Raw genomic sequence first — 17,443 nt, forward strand, 5'->3', positions numbered from 1 at the left:
GAAAGGAGGACCTGATGCAAAGGGTTTAAGTGGAGAGCAAATGCTTTGAAAGTGATGAGGGCAAAGAATGTACAGATGTGCTTTACACAATTGATGTATGTATGGATTGTGATAAGAGTTGTATGAGTACCTAATAAAATGTTTTTTTTTAAAAAAATAAAGAATTGTGTTTCGTGCACATTGAATAACACATAATGTTGTTTGAGGTGTTTAAAATGTGCTGGTTGCCTGCCGTCTTTGTAGCTGCTTCCATTTCTGAGGGGACTAGAGTGCTGTGCAAGGATGTATACATCAAGTTCCAAAAGTGCAGACTTTAGAGTTGTTAAGCGTTAATATTTTTAGTACTTACTGCACATCTTATACTTTGAACACTTTTAATCTTAGAAGTAAACCTGCTGGAGAAGTCCTTTATAAATGAGGCAATTAATGCTCATAAAGGTTCAGGGAGATCACCAAGTTTAACAATAAGCAGTAGCAATGCTCAACATTTCCCCTTATGGTTCTCTGACCGGAATTCTGTGACCTTGCCACCTATCTTGCTGGTTTCCCTCAGTAAAATTCACCACCTGCCAAATGCTCCTCCTAATTAAGGAAAGGATATAGTTCTCATGTTTATACTCCTGTTCAGAGCTAGACTACATTTATAAATAACAATGCTTGTATTTACCTCTGGATTGTATTTTCTTATAGACCAAGTGTGCAGCTTTTCTCTATCAATGAGCCATCCTGAATGCACTGAGCTAATCAAATTCCATGTTAAAGTTAAAAGATCAACCTGTGCTTTCTCCTTGTTTTATGAATAGTTGTGTTTTATTTCACAGAAAGAGTGAGCGGTCGTGTAGAGGGTCATCATATAACTTTGATTACATCGTCACTTTATGTATTTTCCTCACATTTCAATAATATTCTACAGTATTCTCTGTATACTTTTATCAGGTTTCCATACTGTAATTGGAAAGTTTGCTTTAAAAGCGGTTTCTGCTCCACCTAGTGCAGTGCTAAATCAAGACATTAAAAGAATTCATTTTACATACGGTCACTATGAGTTGTAATAGACTTCTGGCAGTGAGTTTGATTTGGTTTAGGAAAGAGTCCTGGGAGTTAAGGAGAAGCTTTATTTGTTATGCTCATTTGGAAGTTTACATTTTATTTAAAAGCTTATTTCAGCAAAACTGTATTCTGAAAGTATTCCATACTGATGCAAGTGGTCCTAAAACGAGTACATGTCATTCTCAGTTACAACAGGTTCAAGGCTGTGAGTCTTTCAAAGACTCACAAGTCGGTTCTAACATAAAGAGAAAGCATTTTTGTTTGCATAGCCTGCAACACAGACAGGGAATTATAACACTGAATATCTGCAAGTGAACATAAGAGAATAATGTTAGCAAAGTCCATTCTGCAGTATTCGACACAGATCTGTTCCATGCAGCTAATTGTCAGAGTACAGAACAACAACTACCATACCCTTGCTCCATCGAAACTTAAAGACATTATGGACTATCTACTATTCCTGTACATCATTAGTAGGTTAAAGTCCAATAACTCAGGGGAAAAAATCACAGTGGTAAAATCTTGAATAGGTTTCATAATTTATACCTCAAAAGAACTTAAGAGACATGTCAATCAAATGCAACAAATATACATTGTTTAAATCTTTATTCATAAACCAACAATCTAGAAATAATTTGGAAAAAATGAAATGTTGATGTAAGTGATATTAAGGTATTAATAGGTAATTTTCTTATATTGAGTGATAACATTGCCATTAATTTGGAATCTTTAAGGTATTAAGAGTTAGAGATATGTAATGAAGTATTTATGGGTGAAATTTTAGACTGAAATGGGAAAATGTTTAGGAAGTTTAACAAACTAAATACGGATAGTTACTGATATTAGTTATGAGTACATTGGTTCATCATACTATTTTCTTGGTTTGATTTGAAATTTTTCAAAATAAAGGTTTTAAGTGTTGGTTCTTGAGAAAAGTAGTAGAAGTAATAAAGAAGACACTGTTCTGAGACACAGAATCACCTCTGCCATCATAGATTATACCTCTATTGAAATAGACCCTCCAACCTTTCTTTGCTCAGACCCCTTCATCATTTAACCCGATAGCTTGGAAGACCATGCTGCTCACACACATTCCTCTAGTCATGTGAAGTTTGAGGCGTTTCTCATGACCATGGATTCATTCAGACTTAGCTACCTGGTAGCATCAAACTCCTCGGTGTCTAGTTTGTTTCTTGGGGACTGTCTAGTGGTACCCCAAAGGGCTTTGTCAGGAACTTCGTTCTCTACCTTGGTACTGCAGTTTCACAGACTAATCCAGCCGTGGGCATCTTTCAGTTTGGTATTCACAGTAAAAATAGAAGTAATCAAGAATCTGCATTATAGGTAGAGGCAATGTACAATGAGATGGTGTTACCTGACCAGAGGAACTGCCAGACTCATCTGTAAGGGTTTTATGTTTCAGAGATTCTTTTTCCATCATGTGAATGTTTAATAAAAACCTTAGTTTAAAAATTTAGGGGTGCAGATATCCTATTCCAGGGAAACCATTTTATTAAGTTAAGGAGCTTTAATTTTAATTCTACTGACAATATACAATAAGTGACGGATCTTCCGAAACGTTTACTCTATGTAAACGTAGAAGTAGATGGTTGAAGTAGATGTTGATGGTTGATTTCAAATGTTTAGTAGTCTGTGTGTCAATTTCCTCAGTTTCAAACATAGGAGTAACAGCAACCCTATGTGGTTAAGTACTATTATTATCTTCACATTACGGATGAGGCAGAAATATTAAACAGCTTTTCCAAGATCCACAGCTAATAAGTATTATCATAGCTTCTGATGATAAGTTACTATAATTTCTATTCTCTTCTGATTTGAAAAATTGTACTTTCTTCTCAAGCAGGTTGTTAAACAAATATCTTCTTTATGCTCACCACTCAATAGATTTCCTATTACGAACTATCATTTTCTTGTGGATCCATCAGGTTGTTGTCTGCACAGTATGTACAGGTGATTGTAATGGTGTAACCTTACCTATCAGCTGGTACACACTACATAGGCAGAGCTGGGGAAATTGCAGCCATTTCCATCAGAAAAAAATGTAAAATCTTCTTAGGACGCATGGTGGCGCTGCAGGATAAGAAGGTACCAAAAAGAACTGCAGCTCTGGCTCCATCTTTAACACGCAAAATTTACCGGGAGAGTCTGGAAGCCCACGGAAGCTTGGATATCAAAGAAGCAGACTGGAAGGTGAAAAGGGCTATTCACCAGAATGTCTCTGAGGTGTCTTGTGGATTAATTAGAACCTCAGATACTGGGTTTTACACCTCAGCAACTTCATCCTCTCGGAATACTCTCTGGAAGCCTTACCAAGCAAGAACAATGGAGGCCAGCAGGAAGCTCATCTGCAGACAAAGGCAAGTCATTCTCTTCTTTTTCGCTTTGGTTTACTCGCTGGCTGATGCGGAAAATAGGCGCTATTCAGTGGTGGAGGAAACCGAGGGCAGCTCTGTTGTAGCCAATATAGCGAAGGACCTGGGTCTGAGACACAGAGAACTGGCGAGGCGGGGGGCTCGGGTCATATCCAAAGGGAACAAACAGCATTTGCACCTCGATCTAGAGACCGGGGATCTGGTGCTAACTGAGAAACTGGATCGCGAGGAACTGTGCGGTGACACAGAGCCCTGTGTACTACGTTTCCAGGTATTGCTAGAAAATCCCTTAGAATTTTTTCAAGCTGAGCTGCAAATCATAGACATAAATGATCATGCCCCGGTGTTCATGGATAGAGAAATATTACTGAAAATATCAGAAAGCAGTCCTCCCGGAACTACCTTTCCTCTGAAGAATGCCCAGGACGTGGATGTGGGTCGAAATAACATTGAGACTTATAGTATCAGCCCCAACTCCCATTTCCAGGTCCTGACTCGCAAACGCAGCGACGGTAGGAAGTACCCAGAGCTGGTGCTGGACAAAGCACTAGATCGTGAGGTGGAGCCAGGACTCAGATTAACCCTCACAGCCCAGGATGGTGGCTCTCCTCCCCGGTCTGGGACAGTTCAGGTCCACATTGAAGTTGTGGACACCAATGACAATGCCCCTGAATTTGAGCAGCCTCTTTATAGGGTGCAGGTCCCTGAGGACAGTCCCATTGGCTCCTTAATTGTCAGGGTCTCTGCTACTGACATTGACACGGGAGCAAACGGAGAGATCTCCTATTCCCTTTTCCAAGTCTCAGAGGAGATTGGCAACACGTTTGAAATAAATCCCATGACAGGAGAAATTCGACTGAATAAACAACTTGATTTTGAAACAATTCCGTTCTATGAAGTCAATGTGGAAGCCAGGGATGCTGGCGGCTTTTCTGGAAAATGTGCAGTTTTGGTTCAAGTTCTCGATGTGAATGATAATGCCCCAGAAATTTCCATTTCTGCGATCACCAGTTCAATCCCTGAGAACTCCCCTGAAACTGTGGTGGCAGTTTTCAGCGTTTCCGATCTTGATTCAGAAGAAAATTCGAGGCTAGAATGCTCTATTCAGGATGATCTACCCTTCCTCTTGAAATCTTCTGTGGAAAACGTGTACACTCTAGTAACAGATAGACCACTAGACAGAGAGAGTAGATCTGAGTACAACGTCACCATCACAGTCATGGACTTGGGAACACCAAGGTTAAGAACTCAACTCGATGTAAAAATCCTGGTCTCTGACGTCAATGACAACGCACCCACCTTCACCCAAACCTCCTACACCCTCTTCATCCGCGAGAACAACAGCCCCGGCCTGCAACTGGGCACAGTCAGCGCCACAGACAGAGACGCGGGCACCAACGCCCAAGTCACCTACTCCCTGCTGCCGCCCCGCGACCCGCACCTCGCGCTCGCCTCGCTCGTGTCCATCCACGCCGAGCGCGGGCACCTGTTCGCGCTGCGGGCGCTGGACTTCGAGGCGCTGCGCGCCTTCGAGTTCCGCGTGGGCGCGGCGGACGCGGGCTCCCCGGCGCTGAGCAGCGAGGCGCTGGTGCGCGTGGTGGTGGTGGACGACAACGACCACGCGCCCCTGGTGCTGTACCCGCCAGCGCCCAATGGCTCTGCGCCCTGCCCAGAGCTGGTGCCCAGGGCGGCCGAGGAGGGCTACCTGGTGAGCAAGGTGGTGGCGGTGGACGGCGACGCGGGCCAGAACGCCTGGCTGTCCTACCAGCTGCTCAAGGCCACGGAGCCAGGGCTGTTCCGCGTGTGGGCGCACAATGGCGAGGTGCGCACCGCCAGGCCGCTGGGCGAGCGCGACGCGGCGCAGCACAGGCTGGTGGTGCTGGTGCAGGACCATGGCGAGCCAGCCCTGTCTGCCAGCGTCACGCTGCACGTGCTGCTGGTGGACGGCTTCTCGCAGCCCTACCTGCCGCGGCCCGAGGGCGCCCGCGACGAGGCGCAGGCCGACTGGCTCACGGTCTACCTGGTCATTGCGTTGGCCTCTGTGTCTTCGCTCTTCCTCTGCTCTGTGCTCCTGTTTGTGGGCCTGAGAGTGTGCAGGAGGAGGAGGGCCGCCTGGGAGGGTGGCTGTTCTGTGCCAGAGGGCCACTTCCCGGGCCACTTCGTTGGCGTGAGTGGCACGGGCACCCTGTCCCAGAGCTACCAGTATGAGGTGTGTCTGACGGGAGACTCAGGCACTAATGAGTTCAAGTTCCTGAAGCCCGTATTGCCCAATTTTCAGAATAATTCAGGGACAGAAATAGAAGACAGCTCCAACTTTAGGAATGATTTTGGTTTCAGTATTCAATGACAATTATTTTTCACATTCCATGTTTTAACAGTTTCATGGTGAATTAATCCATTTTGGTGGAACCTACTATGGATATGAAATAGCAGTAAACTCAGTTGCAAGGTTTCTTATGTTATCCATATCTGTAAGATTGTATATTATCTTTTCTTCATGAATATAATAAGATTAATTGTCCTAAATCTTGCTCCTTGGAGTATGAATAAAGTCAATACTAACTCAAACTCTTTTCGGGAATAGCTATTGAATGTATTAGGAAAAAATAACCCCAAAAGTTTGGTCTTCATGTAAACTTCAAAAACTTTAGTTGTAAACCATCAGGAACATGGAGAGCAGTAATGCATGAACGTTGACATGAGATCCCACCTAATTGGGAAGTATGGAACACGTGCATAGAGACAATGTCTGCCTCTTGCTTTATGATGCCAGCCTACCATAAATTTCTCTGAATTAGCTTTCTCTTAATATAGTATCCTAAAATATGCTTGTTGTGTATCCTTTTTATATTAATCATATACCCATGTTGGGCTTGATGCAAATTTTTAATTTTTTTCATTTACTTTTGCTTGGTTTAAAGAGGAATAAATGACTGCACGGTGCTTATCCTGTGAGATTAAATAGTCGGTTAGTGAAACAAACTTTTTCTATTTTTTTAGAAACATTAAGTACATCTTTACTGACAGAAACTACAGTAGTCACTCAACAGCCAGTCATTTTGTTTATTGAGAGATCTCAAAAAAAATTTTGGACATTCATAGTAACAAGAGTGCCTTTCCTCAGCTTCTTTGAATATCAGGATTGGCTATTAGGATGCCTCCATGAGATGGATGAGGCAATGCTAGTGTAGGAGACTTCCAACTAAGTCTGCTTCAGGGAGGCAGCTGATCTAGGAAGGGGATGGGGTTACTTTCTTCTTCTTCTCCTTCACCTTTTTCTTCTGCCTTCTCCTCCTCTAATAGATGCATTTAAATTATGGTCTTCACAAAAATATTAAACATACCATGAACTGTCAGAAGAATGAACAAATCTGTCTTTGAAGTACAACTGCAACTGTCATACTTCTTGGAAACAAGGATGGTGAGAATTGGGCTCGTGTACTTTAGACACGGTAGAGGAGAGATCATTCCCTGGAGAAATCCATTGTGCAACAATGGGCTATAACAAAGCAATCGTGAGGATAACACAGGACCAGATAATGTTTTCTTCTGTTGTGCAAAGTCCCGCGATGATTTAGAATAAACTGAATGGTACTTAACAACTATAACAACTGTTCCCTGTGGCCTGAAATGTAAAAGTCATGGCGGATGCACAAACAGCCATGATGGGCTATGAAGTGTCCTAGTGGCATAAACAATGGACTAAGACCTTGTAGAAGAAACTTAAAGGGAAAAGACGGCCCTGAGGATGATGGAGTCATCACATTTTTACTTAAGAAACAAGGAAAGTTATATCTCTTGGAAGTCACCATGATTTTATTATTGTTTGTGTTAATTTTCAGTGGAATCTAATCCTAGGGTTTTCCCCACAGTAAATGTGTGTGTGTGTGTGTGTATAAATAGATAGATAAAGATACAGAGCTGAAGTATGTAGTTTGATAGACCTGATCTTTTATTCTAATTCAATTAAAAGTTGTGTCCAGTGTGCTTTCCATGCATTACCTTTTTATTCCTCTGCATAACCATAAGGAGGTTAGCAGTATCATCCCATTTACATATGAAGAGTCTTGGTGGTGCTGCTGGGTAAACATTGGACTGCTAACTACAAGGTTGGCAGTTCAAACCCATAAGGTACTATTCTTCAGGAGAAAATGAGGGGTCTCTGCTTCTGTAAAGATTCCCCAGCCTTAGAAAGCCTATATAAGATCACAATGAGTTGGAATCAACCCAATGGCAGTGGATTTGGGGATATTCATTTTAACATTCCCTTTGTTTGAAATCGGTTGTTATTAACTTAAATATAATGACTTGGTTCATAAAATCTATATGGCCAAAGTTCTGGAAGAGTTTTTATCATTAAGTAACTTAGAGATTCTTAAAATTTAGTAGGAAAAAGTTAATGGGCTCCAATCATGTTCTGTTAAAATGAATCACGTATTTTTGGAGTTCCTCTTTAAAATTATGATTAGGGAATCAGATAGGGTTGCCTTTACCACCACTCTTACTTTATATAGTCTTGGAAGTCTTAACTGGAGCTAATGACACAAAAATATTGAAAGCATTCGCCTTGGCACAGAAGAAACAAAACTATTTGCAGATGATATAATCCTATATATAGAGAAAACCAATTAAGAAATGACTGGAACTAATTGAATTAATTAAAAAATTTATCAGTGTAGCAGGCTATAAGGTCAACACACAGAAATGAATTGTATTGTTTTATATTAAACAAGATAACTCAGAAAGAATTTTTTTAGTTTCTTTTTAAAAAATTTTATTCGGGGCTCATTCAACTCTTACAACATTCCATCCATCCATCCATTGTGTCAAGCACCTTTGTACATTTGTTGCCATCATCATTTTCAAAACATTTGCTTTCTAATTGAGCCCTTGGTATCAGCTCCTCATTTCCCCCCTCCTTTCCCTTCTCCCCCTCCCTCAAGAACCCTTGATAATTTATAAATTATTATTTTGTTATGTCTTACAACTGTCCAATGTCTCCCTTCACCCACTTTTCTGTTGTCCTTCCCTTAGGGAGGAGGGTCATATGTTCCCTGTAATCAGTTCCCCCTTTTCTACTTCACCTCCCCTCCACCACCCTCCACTACCCCCACCGGAGGTATTGCCACTCCCACTACTGGTCCTGAAGGGTCCATCAGTCCTGAATTCCCTGTTTCCTGTTCCTATCTGTACCAGTGTACATCATCTAGTCTAGCCAGGTTTGAAAGTAGAATTAGGATCATGATGGGGGCGGGGGAGGAGGAAGCATTTAAGAACTAGAGGAAGGCTGTATGTTTCATCATTGCTGCATTGCATCCTGTCTGGCACATTCATCTCCTCCCCAGGACCCTTCTGTAAGGGGATGTCCCGTTGTCTACAGATGGGCTTTGAGTCCCCATTCTGCACACAGAAGGAATATTAAAAGAACAATATCACGTACAATAACTACCTAAAAGATCAAACATTTAGGAATAAATCTTAGCAGAGAAACAAGGATTTCATCTTGCTTAGCTGCACGATCAATGCTCAAGGAAGCAACAGTCAAGATCTCCAATGACACATTGCATTGGGTAAATCTGCTGCATAAGACTTCTTTAGTGTCTTGAAACACAGGAAGTTTACATTGAGAACTAAGGTGTGCCTGACCCAAGCCATGGTATTCTCAGTGACCTCAAAAGCATGTGAAAGTTGGCCACTGAATAAGGAAGACTGAAGAAGAATCCATGAGTTTAAATTGTGGTGCTGGCAAAGAATACTAAAAGTACCATGGCCTTTCAAAAGAACAAACAGATCTGTCTCAGAAGTATGGCCAGAGCGCTCCTTAGAAGCGTGGATGGCAAGACTTCATTTCATCAACTTTGGACAAGTTTTCAGGAGAGAACAGTCCCTGGAGGAGGACATCATGCTTGGTAAAGTAGAGGGACAGCAAAACAGAGGAAGGTCCTCAGTGAGACGGACTGACACAGGATCTGCAACAATGAGCGCAAGCAACCTGATGCAGAGGGCTTAAGTGGAGAGCAAATGCTTTGAAAATGATGAGGGCAAAGAATGTACGGATGTGCTTTACGCAATTGATGTATGTATATGTATGGATTGTGATAACAGTTGTATGAGCCCCTAATAAAATGTAAAAAAAAAAGAAGAAGAAAATGATTAGGGCAAAGAATGTACAGATGTGCTTTATACAATTGATGTAAGTATATTATGGATTTTGATAAGAGTTGTATGAGCCCCTAATAAAATGTTTTTTAAAAAAAGATACAGCATCTGGGGTCTTAAAGGCTTGATGGTAAACAAGCGGCCATCTAGCTCAGAAGCAATAAAGCCCACATGGGAAAAGCACACACACAAAAAAAATGAGCTCAAGCATAGGAACAGTTGTGAGGATGGCGCAGAACCTCACAGAGCTTGGGTTTGTTGTGCTTAGGGTAGCTATGGGTTGGAATGGACTCAGTGGCACCTAATAACAATGACAGAGAAACAAAAAAGAATTACACAAAGAAAACCTCAAGACACTCCTACAGGAAACCAAAAGAGACGTACACAAATGGAATCTATCTATCACACTCCTGGTGAGGTTGACTAACAGTGGAAATTTCAATATTACCCAAAACACATTACAACTTCAATGCGATCAGATCTAAATCCTGGCACAATTCTTCAAAGAAATGGAAAACCACTTCATATAGAAAGGAAAGAAACCCAGGATACATAAAGCACTGTTTAAAAAATAGGCCTTTCACTCTAAACTTTAAAAGCAATTACATAGCCCTGGTAATCAAAAGAGCTTGGTATTGATACAACAATACATGAAGACCAATGGATTAGAATTGGGAACACAGAAATACCACTAATTATCTATAGATATCTGATTTTTAATAAAGGTCTAAAACACATTAAGTGGAGGAAGAGATAGGTTTTTCGGTGAATAGTGGTGGCAAAATCATTTCCACTGGCAAGAGAATGAAACAGGACCCAAACCTCCCATTATGTACAAAAATGAACTCAAGATGGTGAAAACAAAACTTAAATATAAGCTCTAGAACAACAAAGATCATTAACAAAAAATAGAAACAAACTTAAAGGTTCTAATCAAGGCATAAGTAAACTACCGAACAGATTACATAGTAAAAACTATTCATACAGTAGAAGACAAAATAAAGACCCCAGTCTTTCTAAAAATGTGACACATGCATGTCAAAAGACTTCATCAAAAGAGTTTAAGATAGAGCCATAGACTGGGAAAAAAATGACACACCAGATAAAAGGCTAATTTCAAAAATATATAGAAAACTACAACATCTTAATAAGAAAAATACAAATAACTCAATTAAAAACAGACACAAGCAATGAATAGACAATTTACTAAAGATAACATTCAAATGGCCAACAATTTTTTAATCATTTTATTAGGGGCTCATACAACTCTTATCACAATCCATACATACATCAATTGTGTAGAGCACATTTGTGCATTCATTGTTCTCATCATTCTCAAAACATTTGCTCTCCACTTAAGCCCCTGGCACCAGGTCCTCATTTTTATCCCTCCCTCTCCACTCCCCCCTCCCTCATGAGCCCTTGATAATGTATTATTTTGTCATATCTTGCCCTGTCTGACGTCTCCCTTCACCCACTTTTCTGTTGTCCATCCCCCAGGGAGGAGGTCACATGTAGATCCTTGTAATTGATTCCCCCTTTCCAACCCACCCTCCCTCTATGCTCCCAGTATTGCCACTCACACCACTGATCTTGAAAAAATCATCTGCCCTGGATTCCCCGTGTTTCCAGTTCCTATCTGTACCAGTGTACATCCTCTGGTCTAGCCAGACTTGCAAGGGAGAATTTGGATCATGATAGTGGGTGGGGAGGAGGGAGAGGAAGCATTTAGGAACTAGAGGAAAGTTGTATTTTTCATCATTGCTACATCACACCCTGACTGGCTCGTCTCCTCTCTGAGACCCCTCTGCAAAGGGATCCCTAGTGAAGGCCAACAATTATATGAAGAAATGCTCACGTTCATTGGCAGAGAAGTACGGATCAAAACAACAGTGAGATACCACCTCATACCAACAGTCAGCAAACGTAAATAAAGGAGAAAATAATCAATGCTGGAGAGGATGTGGAGAGACAGGCATGGTCATCCATTGCTGGTGGTCCTGCAGAATTGTTCTACAGACATCAGGATGGCGCTTCCGTGATCCTGCAACCCCCTTATGATCCTGCCATCCCTCTCCTAGGGATATGTCTTAAGCAAAGAACACACGCACAGATACATGCGCACCTATGCTTATTGCTGCAATTTCCATAATAGCAAAAAGGTGGAAACAATCAAAAACTCCAATTATAGAGGAAAGGATAAACAAATGCTGGTTTGGTCATCATATGGGCTACTATGCATCAAGAAAAAGCATTGAGGACTCTGTGGAGCGCCACATGACATGGATGAAATATTATGTGTAGCCAAGTTTTCAATCTTATAAAGATAAATATTCAATGATACCATTATTATAAGGAAGAACAAAAAGAAAAGTAGTTTTCACACCAAAGATAAGACTTGGAGGACTGAGGAGGAAGCTGGGAAAGGGGTAAGGACAGATAGAGGGGAGGGACAGGGAATTATAGAGGGAGGGGATAAAAGAGACCCACTGTGGGGGGTTGAACAGGACACTATTACTGATTTGATTTGATGAAGTGAGCAGTGCAGCTACACAGACTGTTTTTCCTCTAAAATTTCCAAGTAACAAATAAAAAAATTAAAATAATTTTTTAAAGAGTAAAGGCTCGCAGCCTTAAAAACTCTCCAAATATTTTATGCCCTCAGATCTAAACATTGGTCTGGGTGGCTACAAAAGGAGGAAAAGTAACACTGAAGTGAACTTGGATTTTTTAGTACAAGTTCATTTCAAACAACAAAAATCATGACTTGAAAATATGTGTGTTGATCATTTAAGCGACTTCCATCTGAGAGGCTCAATAATTATGGCTGAACCAGACATCCTTCTGCATTTTCTCTAATACTGTTCCTGTAGAACTGTTGGGTTTTTATTAGCTCGAGTGTGGGTGCATGAGAATCCATGCTTTGATTATGGGTTAGCTTTCCATTGCTGATGGAAAAATTTACTCCAAACGTAAAAGCTTAAAACCATAAGAAATCATTAGCATGTAGTTACACATCTCAGAAGTCTGACAGCTAGAATCAAGTATCAGTAGGGATTCTTTCCTTCTGAAGGGTTCTAGGAGGAACCCTAGTTTCTTGGCTGTTTCCAGCTTCTAGCTTCTAGAATCTACAAGCTGCAGATTCCACCACCTATGGTCTCTTCACTCTATCTAGAAAGTCAGCAACACGGTATCTCTCTGGACATTCTTCCAGGGTCAAAATTCACCACTTTGTTGGTCCCATGTGGTTAATTAAATCCACTCTGATCATTTAATATAATTAGCACATCTCAAGGTCTTTAACTTATTCTGCCATTTTCATTTTGTTATGTAAGTGGATATATTCACAGGTTCCCCCAAATTAGGATGTGGACATCTTTGGAAGGCCTACCACAAGTTGGATGGTTGAAAGACAGTCATCCCATCTCTTAGTGTCTCTTGTGCTCAAAGGGGACACATGAAGGTTTTCATGGCAAGGAATTCATTCCCATTGGTTGGGTGCTTTCACCCCAACTTGAAATCCAGAGCTACCTCCATGTTGTCAAGTCTGACTCACAGTGACCCAATTAGGGTTTCCTGGACTGGGGGAAGATAGCTTCACCCTCTGCAAACTAGCAGCTTGTGGGTTGGAACTACCAACCCTGTGATTAGCCGTCCAACACCTGCTCACCAGGACCACCAGGCTTTAACCCCAGACAAAGTAGTTAACCGCTTTCTACACATTACCAATAAAACAATCACTTGGTAAAAATATCAGATCTTTACCCTATGTCGGTTCAACATATGGATATGTCGCAAGCACAATAACAAAGAGCTGGCAGTAAGGAGGCCCAATCCTGGGATGTACCAACTTGGGAAACATTTTTTCAATGTTTAGCGAAAACTCATAGTTCTTAGCCTAACGTGGTAGAAAGAAGATGAAGTAATCAGCTTGATCTAAAGGGCTATTGATCAAACACTGCCTCCTGAACTGCCAAGGGTTACAAATTTACAGTGTCCACTCATGTGCAATTCTATAGTACGTTCCCTGAAAACAATGTGTGCTTGTGAAACTGTTCTCATGACTTCAGAAATATTTTGTTCCTATAGTTCCCCCAGTGGCCTGTGATTTGATTTCATCACTAACTCCTCCACAGCATTAAACGGTCAGTAAACATGAGAGATGGATTGTTTCGGGGTCCCTCCCTGGACAGCCACATGGAGCTCTATCTAAACACGGAGTACACACGGCATGCAGATAAAACTCGGTGTTTTGTATGACTCAATATTGTTCATATCTCCTACTCAGTACATTTAGGAGAAGGTTACCTTCAGTGTTAAACCAGAAAATATAAAACATAGTAAGAACACATGGTGGCGCTGCAGGTTAAGGTGATGGAAAACAGAATCGCCGCCAACGCAGCCCAAGAACGCAGCCAAACTCCCTCCCCTAAGCAACGGAAAGGCTTTCCGGACCGGAGTAAAAGCGGTGTTGGACCTCCTTACAAAGCTAGTTAGCGGCAGAGTGTAACATTCGCACTGCAGAACTGTGCTGCCGGATCCTAGCCGTAAATGAAGCCTCGGTGAACCAAATTTGCAGAAAAAGCAATGGAGATGGGATGGATGCGTAATGGAAGACAAAGGCAAGTCCTGATTTTCTTTGCTTTGCTCGGGTTGTCTAGGGCAGGCGCCGAGTTGGGGCCTTATTCGGTGGTGGAAGAAATGGAGAGAGGGTCTTTTGTGGCAAACGTGGGGAAAGAGTTGGGGGTGGAACCCACAGAGCTGTCTAGCCGTGGGGCCAGGATTATTTCCCAGGGGAACAAAGAGCACTTGCGGCTGAAGGTGCGGACTGGGGATTTGATCATAAATGAGAAACTAGATAGAGAGGCGCTCTGTGGCCCCGCTGAGCCGTGTGTGCTACATTTTCAAGTGTTCATGGAAAACCCCATCGAGATATTCCAGGCAGAACTGAGGGTGAGAGACATCAATGACCATTCTCCAGTATTCCCTGAAAGAGAAATGATTCTAAGAGTACTGGAAAACAGCCCTCCAGGGAATTCCTTCCCTCTGAAGAATGCTATGGACTTGGATGTAGGCAACAACAGTGTTCAGACATACCAAATCAGCCCCAATCCCCATTTCCGGGTCTTAACCAGAAAACGCAGCGAGGGCAGGAAATACCCAGAGCTGGTGCTTGATAAAGAGCTGGATCGGGAGGCGGAGTCTGAACTCAGATTAACCCTTGTGGCGCTGGATGGCGGCTCTCCGCCCAGATCTGGGACTTGCCAGGTCCGCATTGAAGTGGTGGACATAAACGACAATGCCCCTGCGTTTGAGCAGGCTCTCTACCAGGTGCGGATTCCCGAGGACAGCCCCACAGGCTCCCTGGTGGTCGTCCTCTCGGCCAGTGATTTAGACATGGGAATCAATGGGCAAATATCATACTCACTCTTTCAGCCTTCGGAAGAAATTAGCAAAATTTTAGAGGTTCATCCTATCACCGGAGAAATTCGACTGACAACCCAAGTAGATTACGAAACAGTTCTGTCTTATGAAGTGGACATCGAGGCCACAGATGGGGGAGGGCTTTCTGGGAAATGCACTCTTCTCCTGCAGGTGGTGGATGTGAATGACAACGCCCCCGAAGTGACCCTGTCCGCACTCACCAGCCCCATCCCAGAGAACGCGCCAGCCACTGTGGTTGCGGTTTTCAATGTTTGGGATCCTGACTCCGGCAACAACGGGAAGACAGTGTCTTCCATCCCAGAGGAGCTTCCTTTTCTTCTGAAACCTTCCGTCAAGAACTTTTACACTTTGGTAACCAAGACAGCCCTGGACAGAGAAACAAAGGCCGAGTACAACATCACCATCACCATCACCGACTTGGGGTCCCCCAGGCTCAAAACCCAGCACACTATCAGGGTGCTGGTCTCCGACGTCAATGACAACGCGCCCACCTTCACACAAACCTCCTACACCCTCTTCATCCGCGAGAACAACAGCCCCGGCCTGCAACTGGGCACAGTCAGCGCCACAGACAGAGACGCGGGCACCAACGCCCAAGTCACCTACTCCCTGCTGCCGCCCCGCGACCCGCACCTCGCGCTCGCCTCGCTCGTGTCCATCCACGCGGAGCAGGGGCACCTGTTCGCGCTGCGGGCGCTGGACTTCGAGGCGCTGCGCGCCTTCGAGTTCCGCGTGGGCGCGGCGGACGCGGGCTCCCCGGCGCTGAGCAGCGAGGCGCTGGTGCGCGTGGTGGTGGTGGACGACAACGACCACGCGCCCCTGGTGCTGTACCCGCCAGCGCCCAACGGCTCTGCGCCCTGCCCAGAGCTGGTGCCCAGGGCGGCCGAGGAGGGCTACCTGGTGAGCAAGGTGGTGGCGGTGGACGGCGACGCGGGCCAGAACGCCTGGCTGTCCTACCAGCTGCTCAAGGCCACGGAGCCAGGGCTGTTCCGCGTGTGGGCGCACAATGGCGAGGTGCGCACCGCCAGGCCGCTGGGCGAGCGCGACGCGGCGCAGCACAGGCTGGTGGTGCTGGTGCAGGACCATGGCGAGCCAGCCCTGTCTGCCAGCGTCACGCTGCACGTGCTGCTGGTGGACGGCTTCTCGCAGCCCTACCTGCCGCGGCCCGAGGGCGCCCGCGACGAGGCGCAGGCCGACTGGCTCACGGTCTACCTGGTCATTGCGTTGGCCTCTGTGTCTTCGCTCTTCCTCTGCTCTGTGCTCCTGTTTGTGGGCCTGAGACTGTGCAGGAGGAGGAGGGCCGCCTGGGAGGGTCGCTGTTCAGTGCCAGAGGGCCACTTCCCGGGCCACTTGGTGGACGTGAGTGGCACTGGAACTTTGTCACAGAATTATCAGTATGAGGTGTGTCTGACCGAAGGATCTGGGATGAGTGAGTTCAAGTTCCTAAAACCGATTATTTCAGCCTTTCCTCCCCCAGGGCACTACTAGTAAAAGAGGAATAACTTTGCATTTAATTATTGATTGGCCTCTAATGAAGACATTTATTTCTTTAATATTTCCTCGATGACCACCAATAAGATATTAGTTTATTTTCTGTATTTTAATCTTCAATTCCCACCCAACATTATGTTTAAGATTTTCCTTTTCTTCATATTTAGGTAATGAGATATTTCTCTCTGGGATCCTAATCAATGATATTGCTTTTATTGTCAAGGTTGATGATTAAAACTTTCTTCCCATTTGTATACTTTATGTACATGTTTCTTTGATGTTGTGTCCATTGTCTCCAAATTACTCATGTTATTCTCCCTTTTCTAGACCATCTTCTGTTTTTAAAATCATCTCTGGCATGTCATATATTTGAGATTTCTGTCTTCTCTGCTTTCGAAACTGGTATTACAGTTGATCATCCCTGATTTTTACAATAACACTTTATGAACTGTCATATTTTAAAACAAAGTTTTATTGTCGCTTTAGTAATATCTACTCACTTGAAGTATGTTTCTATGATAAGCAGTGTGATAAATAAACATTATCCTTATCTGAAAATAGGAAACACCATTGTAAAGTTTTTTGAGTGTGTGTAACGTTGGAAGTGGGGAAAAGCAAAGTTTGGCATCATTTTAGCATCATGGAAATATTTAACAATTTCATGCTTTTGATTCTGCATGGGGAAAAAGAACTGTTAAGTTTCCATGACTATAACCAAGTACCTTTCTGTTATAAAATGTCCCCAAAATAATCACTAAATAGGGGTTTGTAGAGTGTGCCTTTAATAGTCAACAAGTAAAGTGTTGTTTGATGATACTTACTTTTTCCCACTATATCTCTCAATTAAGTCGGTGTCCCTTGCTTACTGTGGAAAAAAAGAGGTCTTTAATAGCTCTTAAACCTTT

At 43.2% G+C, this 17,443-nt stretch overlaps 2 protein-coding genes across 2 annotated transcripts; both read left to right on the forward strand.

Annotated features, from left to right (window-relative positions):
• Positions 1 to 3,085: 3,085 nt before the first annotated feature.
• LOC142439384 (protocadherin beta-13-like) lies at positions 3,086 to 12,011 on the forward strand. Its single transcript, XM_075541701.1, has one exon. The coding sequence runs from the start codon at positions 3,133 to 3,135 to the stop codon at positions 5,788 to 5,790; it is 2,658 nt and encodes an 885-aa protein (XP_075397816.1). The 5' UTR covers positions 3,086 to 3,132; the 3' UTR covers positions 5,791 to 12,011.
• A 102-nt stretch (positions 12,012 to 12,113) lies between these two features.
• LOC142439387 (protocadherin beta-16-like) lies at positions 12,114 to 16,932 on the forward strand. Its single transcript, XM_075541703.1, has one exon. The coding sequence runs from the start codon at positions 14,190 to 14,192 to the stop codon at positions 16,533 to 16,535; it is 2,346 nt and encodes a 781-aa protein (XP_075397818.1). The 5' UTR covers positions 12,114 to 14,189; the 3' UTR covers positions 16,536 to 16,932.
• The last annotated feature ends 511 nt before the right edge of the window (positions 16,933 to 17,443 follow it).

Source organism: Tenrec ecaudatus, chromosome 2, assembly GCF_050624435.1.
Source record: "Tenrec ecaudatus isolate mTenEca1 chromosome 2, mTenEca1.hap1, whole genome shotgun sequence".
Lineage (NCBI taxonomy): Eukaryota > Metazoa > Chordata > Mammalia > Afrosoricida > Tenrecidae > Tenrec > Tenrec ecaudatus.